The sequence below is a fragment of the Haliotis asinina genome, chromosome 3, assembly GCF_037392515.1.
Source record: "Haliotis asinina isolate JCU_RB_2024 chromosome 3, JCU_Hal_asi_v2, whole genome shotgun sequence".
Lineage (NCBI taxonomy): Eukaryota > Metazoa > Mollusca > Gastropoda > Lepetellida > Haliotidae > Haliotis > Haliotis asinina.
The window spans coordinates 5255189-5276987 of record NC_090282.1 but is presented as its reverse complement, the minus strand read 5'-3'; the positions used below and the strand labels follow the sequence as shown (position 1 = coordinate 5276987).

Below are 21799 nucleotides of genomic sequence, written 5' to 3'. Positions count from 1 at the left end.
GTCTGTCTCACAGTCCCTGAACCATACATCTTCCTTCTGCCAGCCCTAACTGTTATCCTGTAATGACCTAAACTAAGCAAGTGTAGCTTCTGTTTCGGCTCCTTTCCCACATATACATAACATTAAACAAAAGTAAAGGATATTGGATTTACATGATTGATAAAATGCAAATGACAAAGCAATGGAGGAAACAGATGATTAACAGAAATTACGGGGAAATCAGGGTTGGAAATGACCCACTGCTTGATGTCCCTTGATGTTTTTTTCTGTCGGGCAAGCTAAGTTGTATATCACGCTGTACCGGTGTCCAGTGGACATTCCAAAGTCAATTATGTTGTTTATTAAAACAATCAACAAGAAAATCGGTTAGTATAGTGGAAAAATATATATTTTTAAAATATACATATGTCCAAATGATTCCTCTGGAAATGCTTCATGTGTGTGTATATATATATATATATATATATATATACATCTTGCATTGGCATTGATGACAATGTATATATATATAGCATTGGCATACTTTTTTAAAATATACATATGTCCAAATGATATTCATTTTGCTGACTACAATATGGCAGGCTAGAATATGGATTGCCATATCCTTCATTTTACAGAAATCAATCCAAAAGAATGTGAACATTAATGTTAAGAGAAAAATATTAGAGTATTCAGACAATGTTTTTCAGCCTGTCAATATTAGCCTAAGCTCACTGTCATATTCCTTCCTCAATCATTCAAAAACGACAGGCATAGGTAAAAAACAACAATCTGCCATCATGAAGAAAATTATGAATGAATCATCCGGGTTTAATACATTTGATGCAGAAGTTTTTACTGCACTAAAAGGTTCTTGTTTCATTTTTAACAAATTCCTAATCAGATCATGGATGACATGTGATTAATGGGTTCCTCTACATATTAAGGTAGAATCAGTGAACTTACATCAGTCCTCTCAACATGTACGCTGTACCAAACCTCCCTTGAGAAGCCTGTCACCACACATGATAGTAAACCTCTATATGCAACCATGGTTGCCTGAGTGAGTGAATGAGTTTAGTTTTATGCAAAACTCTGCAATATTCCAGCTATATGGCGGCGGCGGTCTGTAAATAATCGAGTCTGGACCAGACAATCCAGAGACTAACAATATGATCATCGATCTGCGCAATTGGGAACCAATGACATGTGTCAACCAAGTCAGCAAGCCTGACCACCCGTTCCCGTTAGTCGCCTCTTTCGACAAGCATAGTCGCCTTTTGTGGCAAGCAGGGGTTGCTGAAGGCCTATTATACCCCGGGACCTTCACAGGTGGTCTGAATGAGTAAGGGAAGGAGGGAAGAAGGATTGAGGGAGTGAGTGAAGGGAGGAATGTGCCAGATTTGAGATTTGAGGCCTATCCTATAGGGAGAATTGTCCCACCATAGCAATTTGGGAAAATCCCAAACCTTTGTCATTTGAGGCAAATGCTTTAAGCCCAAGGCTTGACTAGTTGCCTCTAATGACGAGAACTAGTACAAAACTACCCAAACCTGTACACAGACTTTTCTGTTTATATAGTTTTGCAATGTGCTAAAACAGCTATAACAATTATTCACCCACTCTCTGAAAACAAAGAATCCTATCTCTACCTCCAAAAATATCCTTAGCTAAATAGACGGAACTGAGAAATGCAAACACCAATTGCGAGAAGTCCCCAGACAGATTTACTGAGGATGTTACCAGACAGTCTGACTGGTCACAGCCCCTGGATACAGTGCTGATCACAATAACTGAAATCTAAAACAAAAGAAACACATGGGGATTTACTTCCTTGGTGAGGCCAGTAAACACATACTAAACACAATGTGGAGTAAAACCAGTCACCTAACTCAACTCCTGGTACTTCAAAGGCATGTTGCTCTAAGCTATCTCAGCCTTGAAATCTAAGACAATCTCCATACTTAAACATAGACACACCACTGTTGCAACACTCACTTTGTGATCAGCAAGAATCAACAACTTGTCTACATATCATGATTTGTGAAACTCTCTGGTCACAGCAAAACACAAATATGCCATGTGAATAGCAAATCAATTCAAAACAACAAAATGAGTCTTGTTGAAGCAAACCTTTTCGCTGTATCATGTGACTCGTTAAATATAGGCTCACCAGGGAAAGTCAAAATGATACTAGTATCTGGTTACCATAAAGACAAGAGTTAGGCTGACATCAGATAATTTTAGTAAGGTCAGATTGATGGACATTGTGTGGTCTCTGAACTGCCATTCACTCTTACCTATAAAATCTGCAAATGAATATCACAGCTGTCCCTTTTAACAGTTACAGTTTGATAATGTCAAATTGAATTCAAGAATCACTTGAAGAGTCAGATTAGATGCAATACTCCATCACGTTCAAGGTTGACTAAAATGTTCCTTTGCCAAAAGTCAAGACTGGACCTGTTCATCAATCAAATGCATTAGAATATCTCACCGACACTTGGCATGTACATGCGAGTCAACATGTACTCAGTGAGTATGTACGGTGTCATTTTTTCATCATTAATGAATATTTCACCTGTGACTTACCAACATAATAGCTCTGATATGACTTTACTACAGAATCCCTCACCTTCTTTAGAAAGACTACAGGCTGTACCTGTAACATGACTACAGAATCTCTCACCTCTGACCTGACTACTGAATGTTTCACCTGTATACTGAATCACTAACCTGTAACTTGACTACACAATCTCTTATCTGCAACGTGATTACAGAATCTCTTTGACTACAGAATGTCTCACCTGTAGTTGACTACAGAATGTCTCACCTGGAACATGACTACAGAAACTCTCACCTGTAACATGACTACAGAATTCTCACCTGTAACATGTCTACAGAATGTGTAACCATTGTTCGAGTCATCCTGCTACTGAAAATGATAGTCTTTAGCCTCCTTTGAAAGAGCATGTAATAATGACACCTTGACAACCATTTTCTGTAACTCCATTCAGTGCTCCGTTTCTATGCATATTCCAGTATTTTGGTGCAATAAAAGAACATGTGGATAACACAAACTAAAAATGAACCCTCAGCAAACTCAACTTCATCAGTTCAAAAAGTTGCAAATTATGAGAAAGTTCTCAAAGTTCAAATATACAACGAAATGAAGAATCCTAAAAATCAGTCTGTAATAGAACCATGAAGCTGAATGTAGTTGCACATTGCACACTACCTTCCATCATGCTTTCAAACAGAATGTCAGTTTGCTCACATGTCAATACTGAAAAATTCCATGTCACAAGGATAACACTCAGGAGAGTTCAACCCTGTAAAGAACAGTGTTAAGCTTAACAAGGTTAATTAAGGGATCACTTCTACACTACATGTGATGTGTACTACCGATTTGTGATAAAATCAATGAGGCACCACACAGACTTGTCTTGAAAAAGTCAGCATTACAGAATAATTACATGAAAAATCACATCCTTAGGCTGATCTGTATAACCTATTTGTTCGCAATGGACGAAGGAGTAGCAGCATCACTGGACCACCCAGACAGCCTTCAGTGTCGGCACCGGGCTGATCACAGGTAACGAGTATATTCGTGCAGGAACTAATGGACAGGTCTGCAAGTCTGTGCACAGACTGAACTCACAAACATGTCTTAGATAACAGCAAGTAGGGTTGGGATGATTCACTGAAGTGTCGCTGCATTACAATCCTCAGTGCATCATCATACAAGGGGTGATCAAAAAGTAGTCAGCCTCACCAAGAAAATGATTTTATGTTTAATTTTTCTTATTGTTATCTGTCACCCTCAAGCAAATTGTTTTTGATATCTCCTAGCCTCAAAATCCCTATTTTACTTGACTTTTTATCTTTTAACTCTTTCCATGATATAACATAATAGGTGTTGGCCGATATGATGCAAATTTTATTCCAAGTGACACACAAAAAAAGACAAACTGTTCATAAAATACATAAAATCCTCCCTTTTAACAACAGTTTAAAACCTATCGATTAAAGAAAGGATATACCCAGGGAGGTGAATGGGTGTCCTTACGCAATTAGAGTGCTGTCTCGAAACATAGCCTGTGGGAGCTAAACTTATGATATTAATTATTACCCGGATACCCCCCAAACCTGAAAGTTGGTTTCGGAAACAATACCCACCATACCTTTCAGATGACATAATTATAAGGACATAAATTGTTTCGATGTTTTCACTTATTCATGCATGATGCCAAAGGTTCAAACTAAACACTGAATGGTCACTGGTGTGTTAGCTCTTGGTAACATCTTGTGAACAGTGCCAGCTGGAATATCTGGACACAATGTTTTTGGAAGACTAAAATGGGTGTATACTTAAAATACGAGAAGTCATCCAAAACTAAATTGAATACAATCTATATGATATTATCTGAGGGAATACTGTATTCCCAAAGTTACCAAATGAAAGATTGTATATGTTTAGTGACTGTTGAAGGTGGGTGTACATGATGGGTGGGTGTATCAGGTGGGTGGGTGTATCAGTTGAATGTATCAGGTGGGTGGGTGTATCAGGTGGATAGGTGTATCAGTTGAACGTATCACGTAGATGGGTGTATCAGGTGGATGGGTGCATGAGGTGGATGAGAGTATCTTGTGGATGACAGTATCAGGTGTATAAGTGTATCCAGTGGGTGGATGTATCAGGTGGATGGGTGCATCAGGTGGATTATATATAGATGTATCAGGTAGATGAATCAGGTGCATAGGTGTATCAGGTGGGTGGATGCATCAGGTGGATGAATGTATCTGGTGGGTGGGTCTATCAGGTGGGTGGATGTATCTGGTGGGTGGGTGTATCAGGTGGGTGGATGTGTCAGGTGGATAGGTGGATAAGATGGTTGGGTATATCAGATGGGTGGGTGTACCAGGTGAGTGAATGAGGTGGATGGGTGTATCAGGTGGATGGGTGTATCAGATGGATGGGTGTATCAGGTGGGTGAAACAGGTGGATGAGTGCATCAGGTGGATGGGGGTATCAGATGGATGGGTGTATCAGGTGGGTGAAACAGGTGGATGGGTGTATCAGGTGGATGGGTGTATCAAATGGATGGGTGTATCAGATGGGTGAAACAAGTGGATGAGTGTATCAGGTGGGTGGGTGTATCAGGTGGATGCATGAGTGTATCAGGTGGGTGTTTCAGGTGGATGGGTGTATCAGGTGGGTGGGTGTTTCACGTGGACACGTGTATCGGGTAATTGGGTGTTTCATGCGGGTGGCTGTACCAGATGGGTGGATGTATTTTGTGAATGTATCGTGTGGGTGGGTGTATCAGGTTGATGAGTTTATCAAGTGGATGGGTGTATCAGGTGAGTCATTTTGGGTGTATCATTTTGCAAATACAGGTCATCAAACAAACTTTGTTTGTACATGAACTATAACATATATTAAGTGGTAGAAATCACTCAAATCTGTTGATTTGCTCGCAGAATCAATAGACTGTCATGATTCCTCCATTACGGCTTTGCAAGGAGGAACTTACCCCAGGTGGGTAGTCAACCATGAAGCAGTCAGGGGTGGCACAAATCTCCTGCAGCACCAGCTTGGACATCGCCAAAACAACCACCGCAACAGTAATCCACGAACACGAATGAACTGTGTCAACAGTCAACACCCTCATCGTCTCCTCACAACATCTGCATTACCCGCAGATACAACTTATTCTGTCCATCCCAGTCCAAAGCCCTTGGGACCTCAAACAGTTGCAGTCCTGACTAACACAATCACCCCTCGTCATTGTCTAACTTATCACAGGAGTGATACACAACTTTGCAGGCAACACCATGTCACAGAGAACACTGCTGCCTGACTTCAACGGAAAAGGAGAAGTATGGTTAGCATCGGTACAATTGATTTCTGAAACAGTGACTACTCCTGTAGGTTATGGTGAGAGTAGAAACTGTGTGTGTTGTCCTACATGAGGTTGCGTGGGATGTCTGAGGACTTGCTGCTATTGTGCAATGACAGACCTACTATAGGTAGTGGCTTAGGTTACAACACATAGCCTTGCCATCCATATTGATTCCAAGAGACTAGTGTCTCTCAGTGTCATCACTGTAGCAGGAGTATTGCTCGCTTACACAGCCTCAGAGATTCTCCCTTGCTGATCCACCTAGACTGGCAGTGTTACACTGACAGGCTCAAAGATAAGTCATTAGCATTCCTGGTAGGTGTCAAACCTTAGATGAAACATATCAAAAGGAAACTTTTTGACAAGTTCATATCAGACTAGTTATAGTCTAACACCACTGTGGCAAACTTGTGGGGACCAAGGAAAAAGTTCAACTTATCCAGTTGTTCCACACATGCATCCATATAGAAATAATGATAAATATAAGGAAACTGGCAGGGACCGAGAGATGACTTCAACACAACCAAGAGTTCATCTCAACCGAATTTCCAACATTGAGGTTTGATTGTACTTTTTCTTCATTTATTAGTGAAAGTGACCTGAACCCTTTTTAAAAAAAATGGATCTAGTAATCATCTTCTTTTGTAACAAGAGCCATGAGAAGATGACATATCCCCCCGGACCCCACATATTTGAAAGGACAAATCATATGACAGTTATGTGATGTTTTCTTCAATTAAGTTTGAATCGTTTCCATGGAAGTCATGAAAAATATAAATGCCATATATCTGTAAACAGCAAAAGGCACCACTTCAAGATCTGTCTCATATCTCTGCCAAGATCTGTTGAAAGATAAGAAATGGTTTTCGAGTTTGGAGTCGAATGGAAACGAAACCTATCCCTCCATTTTAAGACTAAGTCAGAACTGTTTCCATGGAAACCAGGAAAACAAAAGATGACAAAACATTGTAAATAGCAAAAGGCATCACTTTATGGTCTGCCTCAAATATCTGCCTCAAAAAGTCTGAAAAGTTTCTGTGGAAACCCAGAAAATTATAAATTACAAAAACCTGTACATAGCAAAAGGCACCACGTTTGGGTCTGCCACATATATCTACAAAATTTTGCTAACAGATATTTGGAACTTTCTGAGATGTGCTCCGGAAATGAAACACACTTTTCACTTTTGAGACAAAGTCCGAAACGCTTCCATGGAAACCAAGGAAACTAAGAAATCACAAACACCTGTAAATAGCAAAAGGCACCATTTTAGCTTCTGATTGGTATATCTACCAAGTTTTCAAAAAATAAAGAATGGATTGGGAGCTATTCTCCGGCAACGAAGCCCAGCCCTCCATTTTGAGAATAAGTCTGAAACGTTTCCATGGAAACCGAGAAAATAAACATTCACAAAAACCTGTAACTAGCAAAGGGCACCATTGCAGCTTCTGATTGGTATATCTACCAACTTTTGCTGAAAAATACAGAACAGTTTTTGAGTTCTGCTCCGGAAACGAAGCCCCGCCCTCCATTTTGAGACTAAGTCTGAAACATTTCCACTGAAAGCGAGAACATAATATATCACAAAAACCAGTGAGTACCAAAAGGCACCACTTTAGGTTCTGACTGATGTATGTAACAAGTTTTGCAGAAAAATATTGACCGGTTTTTGAGTTCTGCTCCGGAAACGAAGTCTATCCGACCATTAGACTAACACCAAAATGTTCCATGGAAAAACAACAAAACATAAAAATGCCAAAACTCTTAAGTAGCAAAAGGCACAACTATAGGTTGAGATTATTATATCTATCAAGTTTGGTAAAAAAAATATTGAATGGTTTCTGAGTTATGCTCTGGAAACAAAATGATTACGGACGGACGCATTACATACCAGGGGGGATAAAAACTGATCATGTGATGAAATATCAATGATTTTGATCATGCATCTTAGACATCTTGAAATTTCAGCACACTGATATGAAAGCCAACTACCATTCTGTGTCCCATGCAACTGTCAACAAATCTTATTTCTCCTTCTTGAAACCATGGCACAGGTAAGAAAGCTCCACAATGGCCAAGCGTCTTTAATACAGAGCAGTATAGATGTGCCTACTGGCAAATAGCTTTGCTGTCTCAAAGTACAATGACAAAATCTTAACATCTCATTCAATGTTATTCATGAATCTTGGTCAGTTGATATATATTGCTTGTGCTAAATCAACCTACTAAATATATGTATTCTAATTAATTAATCAATTAGCATATTTGAGTCTACGACACTTTGGATGCTTGCTCACAGACAGTGCGTACAAAACTTTCTGAAAATGTCATGTGACCCAGGTACAGACCTTTATCTGTATATTTGACAAAGAGTTTATCAAATAAAGTAGAGCTTGAAAAATCAGTAAACGTTATTCTTGCAGGAAGTGGAATAAAAAGATTTAGACAGATGGATAGACAGGTCAAACTGTCATGGCATAAGCTCAGAACTACTGTCTTTGACACTGTGAACCGAACAGAGACAGGAATTCTCACCAAAACCATCTCAGTGTGTTGTGTCTATAAGACTACTGATCGGGAGAATGAGTGGTTTTAGAGGCTTGGAGAAATATTGAATTGAAAATCATATGAAAAAAAACCTGTAGAAAATGCAACCTCAGAACAAACAATCTATTGGATAGACAGTAATGATACAGGTAAATCACTAATCAGTACCTCATTGTAGAACAATCCACTAGATAGACAACAGTGAGATAAGGTATATCACTCAGCAGTACGTCACTATGTGACAATCCACTAGATAGTTATTAGTGTGATACAGGTAAATCTCTCAACAATATCTCACTGCAGAACAGTCCACTAGATAAACAATAGTGTAATACAAGTAAATCACTCAGAAGTACCTCACTGTATAACAATCAAGTAGAAAGACAACAGTGCATAATGGCACAGGTACATGTGACAAATGTGAGCCAGATATATCGTCAATAATGAACCCAAGTTCAAACGCACCATAGGTGACTGAACTTCAACAGCTGAGCTACTTATGACGTCACCTAACAACGGGTTTGATAATGACCCGTCGTCAAGTATTTTGTGGGCATTATCAAGTTACAGTGGCAGGCTCATTTCTGATAAAGTATGGGCGTTTTAATGAAAATTTTCAGACATGAAAATTCTATCCATACCTCACTGCAGAACAATCCACTAGATAGACAATAGTGGGATAATGTATATCACTGAGCAGTACCTCACTGTAGAACAATTCACTAGACCTAGACAACTGTGTGATACAGGTAAATCACTATGACAACTGATTACTAGGGGATGAAGACTTTTATAGATAGACAACCTCTTTCTTGCAATGGATGCGACATTTCGGTGTAGATTCTAACACCATTATCAAGCAAAACATTTCGGTGTAGAATCTAACATCGTTATCAAACAAGAGATGTTTTGCTTGATAACGGTGTTAGAATCTACACCGAAACGTTGCATTCATTCCACGAAAGAAGTTGTCTATCCATAAAAGTCTTCATCCTCATCACTGTTGGACTCCGTTTGCCTTATAGTGAGTGAAACTGAGGTTAATATGTTTAGAAATAATACCCAGCTTACTGTAGTTTACCATTCTGATAAACAGCTGTAACAAGTACTGATTAAGAATAATGACAGACAATTACTGCTGACGGCAGGATCAAGAATGACTACCTCTTTGCATTTTCCACTGCACTGCTGTATTTGATGCTGAACTGAGGTACGACATTGCAGACATGACTATTTCACTCATAGGTGCAAGCACATGTGAAAATGCCGGATTGTACAGATCAGTCTTAAACACGCTTATAGAGCTGCTCCAGTTTAACATAGATACCCCATCCAAACGCACTGTCCCGGTCCCAACTCAGTCATTATTACATTCCCTTAATGCCCCACACCAGGTATTAGATCAACGACCAACTTTTACTATCTTTTTGTAAAATGCAGACATGTGATTTAACCATCAACCTACACTCTCCAGTCAGGTGCTCCATCCATAGAAACATTCTTGAGGCTAAACAAGTGTATGGTTTATAGCATTAACTTGACTCGACTCATTATATATACTGCCCTCAGAATCACCCAGTCAAAGGGAATGAGCAGGCCACAAGAGGTCTCTTTCTTACGCTTGTGCTGTAATACAATTTCACCTACACTGTAAACAGCCAATAGTTGACAAATAAATTTGTCTGTTATTACATTTACCTCTCATTCACTAACTTTCATCCAATAATTTGAAACATTCATCAATTGAATTTTTAAAGCAGAAAGTAAAGGGAAAATGACATTTTCAATTTGGTTCAATATAAGAAAAAAGCAAAAATCAATTATACGAAATGTCAAATGGAGGCACTAGTTGGAATCAATGTAATAAGAAACGTGAAACCAAGATCACTGCTGAGCAAATGTCTTCCATCCTGATTGTATACAACCTGTTATACACCAGCTTGCATCACTACTCAACATATGGGTGGATTATACAATAGGGAAGAATGATGGGTACTTAACCAATTAATGATCTGGATGTGAAACATTTCTCCTCCATTTCTCCACCTCCAAGTGCATTATCTTGTGACAAGGTCATGCAAGAGTCCCTCATCCCTGGAGATGACATTGATAAGATGCATGTTGGACTTACAACACTCAGAAAAGGGCGACTGACCTCTCAAGTTGTAGTAAAAAATGAGCTGACTCAAAATGTAAATTGAGCTGGAAGCAATAACAGTAACATCCGTATAATATCTCTGGCTTCATTGGAATTTCTGCTCAAGGACAAAAAAGACCATCTTTACAACTGGGAATCAGAGGTAATTCATTTAGCATCCATAAAGCTCTATGAGTCCACATTATAATCATAAAAGTATTTACATAAAGTGGATTTAAATCAGTTCCTGGATTATAGTTTAGAAAGAACCTCACCACTGCAGAAGGGATGCCCATCTGCGTAAATTATGAATTATGAAAAGAAATAATCATCTGCAGCTCTTTGCCCTTTTCCTGAAAAATATACAACATTAAAGGGAACCTGCTAACCCAAATAAATTCATGTCAGGGATACCTTGTTATTCCCTTCCACAACAGATGTCCATTTGTATTACTTATTTCCACTGTCACCCAAGGATCTCTCATCTGTCCCGACTTGAATACATACCCACTGCTGATATCCAGTGTCACCCAAGGATCTTTCAGCTGTCCCAACTTGAATGCAACCCCACTTCTGATCCACGCTTCACCCAAGGATCTCCCAGCTGTCCCGACTTGAATGCAACCCCACTTCTGATCCATGCTTCACCCAAGGATCTCCCAGCTGTCCCAACTTGAATGCAACCCCACTTCTGATCCATGCTTCACCCAAGGATCTCCCAGCTGTCCCAACTTGAATGCAACCCCACTTCTGATCCATGCTTCACCCAAGGATCTCCCAGCTGTCCCGACTTGAATGCAACCCCACTGCTGATCTCCACTGTCACTCAAGGATCTCCCAACTGTCCAGACCTGAATGAAACCCCCATTCTGATCCACGCTTCACCCAAGGATCTCCCAGCTGTTCCAGCTTGAATGCAACCCCACTTCTGATCCATGCTTCACCCAAGGATCTCCCAGCTGTCCCGACTTGAATGCAACCCCACTGCTAATCTCCACTGTCACTCAAGGATCTCCCAACTGTCCAGACCTGAATGAAACCCCCATTCTGATCCAGGCTTCACCCAAGGATCTCCCAGCTGTTCCAGCTTGAATGCAACCCCACTTCTGATCCATGCTTCACCCAAGGATCTCCCAGCTGTCCCAACTTGAATGCAACCCCACTGCTTATCTCCACTGTCACCCAAGGATCTCCCAGCTGTTCCAGCTTGAATGCAACCCCACTTCTGATCCACACTTAACCCAAGGATCCCTCAGCTGTCCCAACTTGAATGCAACCCCACTTCTGATCCACACTTCACCCAAGGATCTCCCAGCTGTCCCGACTTGAAAGCAACCCCACTTCTGATCCATGCTTCACCCAAGGATCTCTCAGCTGTCCCGACTTGAATGCAACCCCACTTCTGATCCATGCTTCACCCAAGGATCTCCCAACTGTCCCGACTTGAATGCAACCCCACTGCTAATCTCCACTGTCACCCAAGGATCTCCCAACTGTCCAGACCTGAATGCAACTCTACTACTGATCTCCACTGTCACTCAAGGAGATATCACTACAGAATGAACATCAAATTTTTCTTGTCCTAGCTTTTGTACATTTCTTCAGCATAGATATTCTTTAAAATTCAAAGGAAAGCTGATGTATCTGAAAACAAAGCTGTCTTTGCAAAACCAGTTATGTAATCATGCTGAATTGGGTTTATGAAGCTTCATCTTCCTTCACCAATTCCCTCCCGGAGCTAACATCCAGCACCTACACACTGTGGACAATGGCTGGAAAGGTCCCTCACACACTGGCTTCTCTTTTCAAATAATTTGTACATCATCAACCACTAATATTATTGCAAGAAATATCTATGATCTCTATAACATTGATAATCTTGCCATGAATAGTTTCAGCTGTCCTGAATTGCCAACCACACTGCAATGTCAGTAAATAACTTTACAGAGGACATCACAATTCACTCTGAAAAACTAACACATTTGAAGTGGTTCTGTGTTATCCAATCAGAAAATGTCCAGTTGAGCAGTATTTCAGACTGGTATGAGATGTCTCACTTGGTATGACAAGTGAATGCTTTAACCACAATGCTTTAGCCACCCGTTTTCACATGTTTTTATTCAAACTCTATAATGGCTGGAAAAGGGATGTCATTGCCTACATACTTTTCGAATGTGACCATGGCTGTATACACAGGTCACTCATTGATGTACCTAGTGAATACATATTCCCAGTATCTTTTGCTAACAGCAATTTGACCTCAGTTATAGGGTAAACAAATCTTTGCCTAGGCTATCTGGACCTTGAGGATATCCATGATCCTTGACATATCAAAGAATCAAAACAATTGCCAGAGCTGTAATGTGACCATGTTGCTTTAAACAGATAAAGTCGAAGTGGCAGAAAGATTTTCAGCATCTCTACTTGCACTGGGTTCGTTAATGACAAGGAACCAAATAACACCATTATTGCTATCTACCTGATCCAGTAATCACCATGTATAACTAGTAAACATGTTGAAGAAGACCTATTCTAACTCTAGTCCCTTCGGGGTAAACACACCTCTGGCTTGATGGGAAGACTCATGAAAGGTCAAATGGGCAGACTCAATGGACTCGGTAAACTGAAGATGTTCCATCTTAGTGAATGGCTCACAGCTCATGCCATCAGTCACTGGGCAATCATTTACAGTAGAGCTGAAACAATGGCTGAGTTGGGCATTAATGAAAGGCCTTGTGACATTTACCTGTGGGCTTCTACAATAACCATGGTGTTGAAGATCACAACAGTTGTTGGGATGAGCCAAACTGCCAATTACCAATTACCAGCTGAATGATACATACATGAACTGTAAGAGTGAGTGAGTTGAGCTTAACAACATCTTGAGCAGCATTTTAGTTATATCATGGCATATTAGCTGACTGTGGAACGAAAGCCCAACGTCATGCATCTCATAGCCTTTGACCACAGGGGTTTGTACAGCAAAGTGCAGGGACCCCATGGACCTGAGTAAGTAGAAGAATTAGCACTGTGGCTTCTAGACAGATTAGGTCTGATGTAAACAACAGTGGGCAGTCAAAATCCCCAGAAACCATGGTGATTCATGTTATATGTGCCTGCAGAACTGCTGATTAAACAAACTTGGAGTTTGTCATGAAGAGAGCAGACATAAAAGCGAAGTCTAGATTTAGAGGTTGTCAGAATAATAAGGCAATCTGTTCATTCACAGACATTATGATTTACAGCATCCAAGCAATTTGTCATGCTTGAAGTTACAGCCAGCTTAGAAAGCACTACTATGTCAGAAGAACACTGAACCTATTGATGCTGGAACAATGCAGGCTGGTATGTTTTACATGCAGTCATAGCTCATGAAACTGTGGACACTTCCCATCAGAGAAGATAATTATACTGATTTGTAAATTAACCTTTGACTGATCTTAGTTAATTTCCGCTATTGTGAAGCAATAACATGCACAATGTATTCCCATCATTCTTCAGCGCCGCCCATCCACCAGCATGCAAATCATCAGTGTGATATGGCACCTGGCATTTGCTAAAAAGAGCAGAAGGCCTGTCCCAAATGAACTAATCAATCCTAGAAACGCCATTATATTGAGGTGAGCATGCATCAATATTTGCAAAAATAAGCCGGCATCTGAAGCTAGTTGCTTAGGTTTTTCCTTCACATTTTCTTTGCTGGAGCCAGACTGCAGATCTAGCTAATTATGACAGCTTTTCATGACATTTCCACTACAGCACAGAATTGAGTCCCTACTTGCACCAGTATTCTATGTAAGTAGGTTTAAAGTGTAGCTATTCTTCCCGATATGATCTTGTCAGCCACACCTATGGGATTCAACAACTAATCACTTCTGCCAGCATCATAGGTCCCCAACAAGCTATGCTGGTTGACAAAATGGATCCACTAGTCCGAATTGGTACGTCAGACCAAAGCATTCATTGTATCTTGACAATGTCGATTGAGGACTGTACTGTTTCATCTTGATTACTTACAGGCCATCATAAAACTTTGATATTTAAAAGAAAATGTGACTGAGTGCCATCAAAAAATTTAAGACCTCGTAGACAAACAAAACCACATGTGGTTTGACTGATGATTATGAAGGTAAGAAAGAGCTGCTAGTTTACTTGAGTCCTATCAATCCTTAAAGGAGGATACAAATGACAAGCATAAAACAGTATCATCAACAAAGTGATCTGAACACTACAGATGATGCAGATCCATTTTAAGTATGGGAATATGAAAGTCACAATCGTCTTAGCTTTGGGGAATAGGGCAGTAATTTGCGTCATTACATTTCTGTCTGCAGTAGGAATTGAATGATTAGAAGAAACTGCCAACCTGCTTGAGGCTGGTTTCCATTAAATACGTAAAATCCTGCATATCCTGCTGAAGACATGGCAGTAATGCAAGGGAATGCTCCTTACAGTGAAGTGGGGTATGTATACAAACCCGGCTACAAGGAGGGTGACAAATTCACTCATGTTGACCAGTGCGTCAATGTCGATCAATACCAACAGAGAAACCAAAATACAAGAGCTGCACAGGAATCTCCACTGACAATTGGCCCCCATGTGCAGGCAATGATTAGAGAATAAAATAAATCCTATTACCGTCTGAAAATATAAAAGTTTTTGATCTGATCAGTCTCTCATGGCCAAAAACCCATCTGCCATGTATTTGCACTGGTTATACAATGATGTGATCATCTGCTGCCTTTTCACTAAGCACGAACCTTCAGCTCAACTAAGAACATAATCGATAAGCATTCAGAAAAAGCAAAGCATTTTCAAGTGATTGTTTAATCTGAATTGAAGTATCCATAAATGCTTAGACACAGAATTGTTAATGGTATTGGTGACAAAGAAAATACTCTAGTTCATTATGAATCAAATATAATTCTTGTTCTGAGGCATTTATTATATCCTTAAGCATGACCTGCTATTACCGGTATTAATGCTTACTGACGCAGTAAATAGTTTGCGTTTTTCCCAATTGTTATCACCAGCATATAACAAATGGCATACATTTGTATTTCATATGTCTAGCGAAATAAGATGCCACTGTCTTTGAGTGACGTGAAAAATGTCATTCAGATGAATACCTGGAATATATTTATTCTGTTTGACACATGAAACATTCTCTACATTTTATCATGCACCTTAACCATTTTTGACATCACGGAGACCAAATACTGACAGCACTTACACAATGTAGCAGAAAGCCATGGTGTTTAGTGCTTCAGGGAGAAAGATGGAACACCCTGTTGCCTGCACTGTAAACAACATGTTTGCATATGTACTGTTTATTAGCTTTCATCTAGGAGATAAACATCATGTGTTGGCCAATTTCCGGGTGTTACTGAGTATTTGAAGCACGGGAATATTTCATTTGAAACCTCCGGCGTCAGATTAGGAGAATCAATTCTGAAGTGAAGAAACAATCATGATAAACTTGGAAACAATTTTTCCAATTTGGAGAGAGTACCTCACCATTGTGTTGTGTGGTGTGTCATACATGGACAGAGTACCTCACCATTGTGTTCTGGGGTGAGTCATACATAATGAGAATACCTCACCATTGTGTTGTGCAGTGTGTTATACATAGGGAGCGTACCTCACCATTGTTTTGTAACATATGAAGAGTCTACTTCTCCATTATGTTGCACAACCCTATCTGCGCCACATTCTGCCTGTGAGCAGATGACACCATGAGTGACTCAAGTCCTCACTTTATTGACTATTTCTCCATAACAATTGAGTTACATGTTGACACCATTCAAAACTGACGTCATGTGTGCAAGTGACTTTATGTCACTTGTACATGGGTTATTACCTGTATTTATGCTTACTGACACAGTAAATAGTGTGGGTTTATTCTCACTTGTTCTCTTCTCTTTCACTCACCTTGTTTCTCTGTGGTTCTGTTTGATCTTTATGAAATCAAAGATCATTTGATGTATATCACTGTAAGTGTTGACTTGGCTTTTATGTCATTACTTAAGGAAAATTGAAAAGCCTATAATAAGTGAAATAATTTGTCTTTCATGTGTCTACTGAAATAACATGCATCTGTCAATAATCAAAAATGTGATTCAGTGTCTAACATATGAAGAGTCTACTCCATTATGTTGCCCAGTGTGTCGCAAGTAAACATGCCACCTCACCACTGTGATACGTGAAGTGTCAATATATTGAAACCAGTGAAGATGCCCTAGTCTGCAGCTGAATAAGAAATAAGTCCACAGGCAAATCAACAAATGATTTCAAAATAATCATTTGAATGTAAAAGGTTCCAAAATATATTTTTCTTCCTGACAGACTCTATCTTATCTTCATTGTCATGGTCTTGTTCTGGACAATCCATAAAATGTAGTGCTTCTTTTCTAGAGCAGCAAGTAAAACTAGTGCCATACTCTGTCTTTTGAATTGACCTAAGTAGAATAAAATCACCACACTGAACCTATTCTTTGCCTGAGACATAGTTCTATTTCAACAAAGTGCACATCATGTCTCTTTCAATTTGGTATCTGACATGACACTCATAGAACAAGTGTTCCAAGTTCCAATAATTCTAAGAAACTCAATTTCATTCTAACAAAATTGCTCCTTCAAACATCAGATTAATTTCAGCAAATGGTCACATCTTCAATCAGTCCTCTAAGCAGGGACAACCAAAACATACCACACAGATCATGGATTCAACAATATTATAGCAGTCAAGTTTACCAAATTCAGTTGTGAGGAACGCATTGAGAAGATGAAAGCGACAGTGAGAAAGGGAGGAAAATCTATAGCAGCCAGGCAATTGGGTTCTGTTATGTAAGGATCTCAATGGACGGCTATACTGGGACTGAGAACAACATGGCTGTAGCATGGGCAAGATGGTTTGAATATGTCCAGAGAAATGTTGCCCTTCTTGAGGCTGAAATGAAATTATTTCTTTTTCTGCATTGGGAATACTAAATATTATTCTTCATGATAATGTGACCCATTGATTTTGAGTGTCAAGATTGTCAGTAGTAAGTCGCACTTGAAGAGCTGATCTTGGGCTGAGCATATCCCATTCTGGCTGCTTAGATGTAACCAATCATGGAAGCAGGATATGCCTGCTTGGAGGAAAAGCTCAGTAAGTCGTTAAACATATTGCTTACAACTAAGGGACTGCTGCATGGAAGAAGGGATCTTCAGCTGTAACAATATAATGTCTCATGTATTCCTGGTAATCTTCTGAAGTTACAATGAAAAAATAATCCAAGCAATTAAAAAGTAATGTTCTGTCTTCTGAATGTGTTTTCATTTGTAGCGCCGTTCAACTTGATAACTTAATGGGGTGAACGAAGTTTAAATCTACTTGTCATTGGGTGATCAGTCAATTAATCATCACTTGTGTCCTATGCAGACAGAGCTGAAAACCCACTTTCAAACAGAGACCAACAGAGGATGTATGGTAGCAACACTACAGCAGTATCATCAAAGTCTGTAAACAACATGGTGTAGAACTGACAAACCTGTACATGACAGTATGTAAAAACATGGTGTAGAACTGACAAACCTGTACACGACAGTATGTAAAAACATGGTGTGGGACTGACAAACCTATGGCCAACAGTATGTAAACAACATGGTGTGGGATTAACAAACCTATGGCTAACAGTATGTAAACGACATGGTGCGGGACTGACAAACCTTTGACCAACAGTATGTAAACAACATGGTGTGGGATTGACAAACCTATGGCTAACTGTATGTAAACGACATGGTGTGGGACTGACAAACCTTTGACCAACAGTATGTAAACAACATGGTGTGGGATTGACAAACCTATGGCTAACTGTATGTAAATGACATGGTGTGGGACTGACAAACCTTTGACCAACAGTATGTAAACAACATGGTGTGGGATGGACAAACCTTTGACCAACAGTATGTAAACGACATTCTGTGGGATTGAGAAACCTATGGCCAACAGTATGTAAACGACATGGTGTGGGATTGACAAACCTATGGCTGACAGTATGTAAACGACATGGTGTGGGACTGACAAACCTTTGACTAACAGTATGTAAACGACATGGTGTGGGATTGACAAACCTATGGCCAACAGTATGTAAACAACATGGTGTGGGATTGACAAACCTATGGCTACCAGTATGTAAACGACATGGTGGGGGAGTGACAAACCTATGGCCAACAGTATGTAAACAACAACATGATGTGGGACTGACAAACCTGCAGCTGAGAGTACCTTTATCTCAGGCATGTTGACAGGCATGACAGCCATTGTGGCCCTCAGGTGTGCATTGATAGTCTTGATGATTGGTATTGCATTTGTTGAATGTATGACATCCTGGACCCTGTTCCATGAACCGATCATAGCATAAAGATGATTGACTCCCATACTACAAGATAGATTTACAACTGTCCTAGGGCTATGATTGCTTTGAGGAATGAGTCCCTGGAATTTTAATTGAGTAAAAAGGATAACAATACGTTCCACGAGAGTCATCAGAAGGTGACATATCCCCCACCTCCCCAACCCCACCGGCCAGTACATATATAAAAAGACAAAATCATCTGACAGTTACTTGATGCATTTTAGACTAAGTTCAAATCGTTTCCATGGAAATCATGAAAAATATTCATGCCATATATCTGTAAACAGCCAAAGACACCACTTCAAGATCTGTCTCATATCTGCAAAGAAGTCCACTATCTTTCAACAAATCTTGGCAGATACATGAAACACATCTGCCTTAACGTATTAAGAAGTTTTCAAGCACCAGAAATGGGAATCAAACCCAGGTTGTCAGCTGGATGAGCGAACACTCTAACCACTAAATTGGCACGGCTCCCATGGCCGAAAGCTATGATTACACGATGCCATTTAGAAAGTGGTCAAATGCAACATGTCATAGCTTTCGGCCGTGGGAGCCGTGCCAATTTTAACTCATCAGAGGGGGTACACAAAGTACGCAGTCTAGACTACCAGTTGTCCGACTTTCATTTTTGTGGAAGTTGCAGTGGCTGAGTGGGCTAGACTTTGTGTGCTGGCGATTAGGTGTCTGACTCTGAGGGTGCGGGTTCTAATCCCGGATGGGACTCAACCAAAAAAGTACTAAAATCTGTACTTTACTAAGAAAGTGAAATCCCAAATATGACATATGTTGCATTTGACCACTTTCTAACTGGCATCATATAATCAAAGATATTGAATAGTTTTCAAATTGTGCTCCGGAAATGAAACCCATCCCTCCATTTTGAGACTAAGTCAGAATTGTTTCCATGGAAACCGAGAAAATAAGAAATCACAAAAACCTGTAAATAGCAAAAGGCACCACTTTTGGGTTTGCTACACATATCTACTAAGTTTTGCAGAAACATATTGAACAGTTTTTGAGTTCTGCTCCAGAAACGAAGCCCAACCCACCCCACCATTAGACTAACACCAAAATGTTCCATGGAAAAACAAACAAAAACAAAAATGCCAACACTCTGTTAATAGCAAAAGGAACAACTATAGGTTGAGATTATTATATCTATTGAGTTTGGTAAAAATATATTGAACGTTTTTTGAGTTATGCTCCGGAAACACGCATGCACGCACGCACGCACGCACGCACGCACGCACACACGCATGCACACACACACACACGGATGGACAGACAGACGAGGCGTCAACTATATCCCCTGCATTACATGCTGGGGGGATAAAAATGAACTGTACTAATGAGCAGGATGAACAGGAGAGGGACATTCCCTTTCCACAGGCATCTGGGAGTGGTGTACTCCACTCTAACCTCTAGTTAGACAGTTAGCTGGATTGGGTGAAAGGAAGAAGATGCTGGTACAACAAATATTGATCAGAAGACTACCTTCACCATGAACCTACAACTGTTTTGAACATGTAGTACAAAGATCACAAGCTGTCTGAACGCTGATTGGACTCTGATTGAGTCAAGTAGGGTAATGAGAAGCAAGCATGAATTCTCAAGAATAGTAAGTTCGTAAAACATGTACTAACGGTAAATATTGCATAAGAAACAATGATTTTACAGAAATGGTTATTATTCACATTGCAGGCTTCTAGAGTCTACTAGAGGTCTGCCAGAAGACAAATGCCAAACATAGCTTTAGTTTGGTTAAGACTGGTGTAATTATCTCATCATCTGAAGATGTAAAGTGTTGATCTATACTAGGAAGTCAATATGCTCCTATCTTTGAGACGAATAAGAACATATTGTCAGACTAGTCAGTCTTTCAAAAAGTAAATTGGTAACCATGGTTACAGATGATTTCTTTAAAATATTCATTCCATCTGACAAAAGATACAGGATAGCAATAAGAGATATATTGCAAATTATAAAGGTATAATTTTGCACATGCTGAGTGCTGCTTTCACTTTGTGTTAGGTATGTTTATTCTGATGATAAATATGACATGAGCATCACTTGTACCAATGACAACATCATATAAATGGCAACCTTAAATCAAGCATCAGTGACATTAGTGACAATTAACCCAGTCATGCTGTTACCATGGAAACACAGCACACGTTTACACGATCCATTTCCAGTGACATAAACATCAATGAATGAAAACGCAGGAGGCAAACACAACAGTTTAATGTTGATTATCCGCAGCTTTCAAAATCGAAGTGTTAAATGTGGTTCAAGTCAAAATTCCACGAGAGTGCAAGAAAAGTCAGCCATGCAAATTCATCATTCTGGTTCCACTGAATTTCTTCAGCTTTTCTGAGGCAATTTTAACATGAGAAATCAATTTTCATGAAGCTCTGACAATGACAAAAATGTGCATTTAATGTTTTCCTTGAACGACCTCAGAATGTGCTAATAAAATATCATATGAGAGCTTGAGCTTGTGAGAGTTTCACTGTGAAAGAGAAAATCAAAGCAAAGTGACTGAAAGAAGGGATTTGGTATAGATTACAGCAAGTTAAACATGACACCAGAGAGGAGGAAGGAGGCACAACATCTCACTATACCTCCTCCGACTGGGGACCATCTGGATTGTCGAGTGACGATGCCGCTAGTTTTGTCTGTCAACAAAGTAGTCACTTAGTCACAACTGACAACATCAGCCCCTCTGTGGGCTTAAACCATGAGCGCATCATTCAGCCATAATACACAAACTCTGGTTACCTGACATTTGTCACCTGAAAGAGAGATGTTTTTCAATCATAGGT

The 21799-nt window shown here is 39.8% G+C and overlaps 1 protein-coding gene across 2 annotated transcripts in view; it reads right to left on the bottom strand.

The window, feature by feature from the left end:
• LOC137277342 (myogenesis-regulating glycosidase-like) overlaps window positions 1–21799 on the bottom strand; it is an 87135-nt gene that overhangs the window by 9267 nt on the left and 56069 nt on the right. The window contains exon 3 of one of the 2 annotated variants that reach the window (XM_067809031.1): window positions 21599–21652. The exons of the other annotated variant lie outside the window; for it this stretch is intronic. Within the exon in view, the coding sequence (XP_067665132.1) occupies window positions 21599–21652 (54 nt within the window). The remainder of the gene's footprint in view (window positions 1–21598; window positions 21653–21799) is intronic. 2 annotated transcript variants of the gene reach the window in all.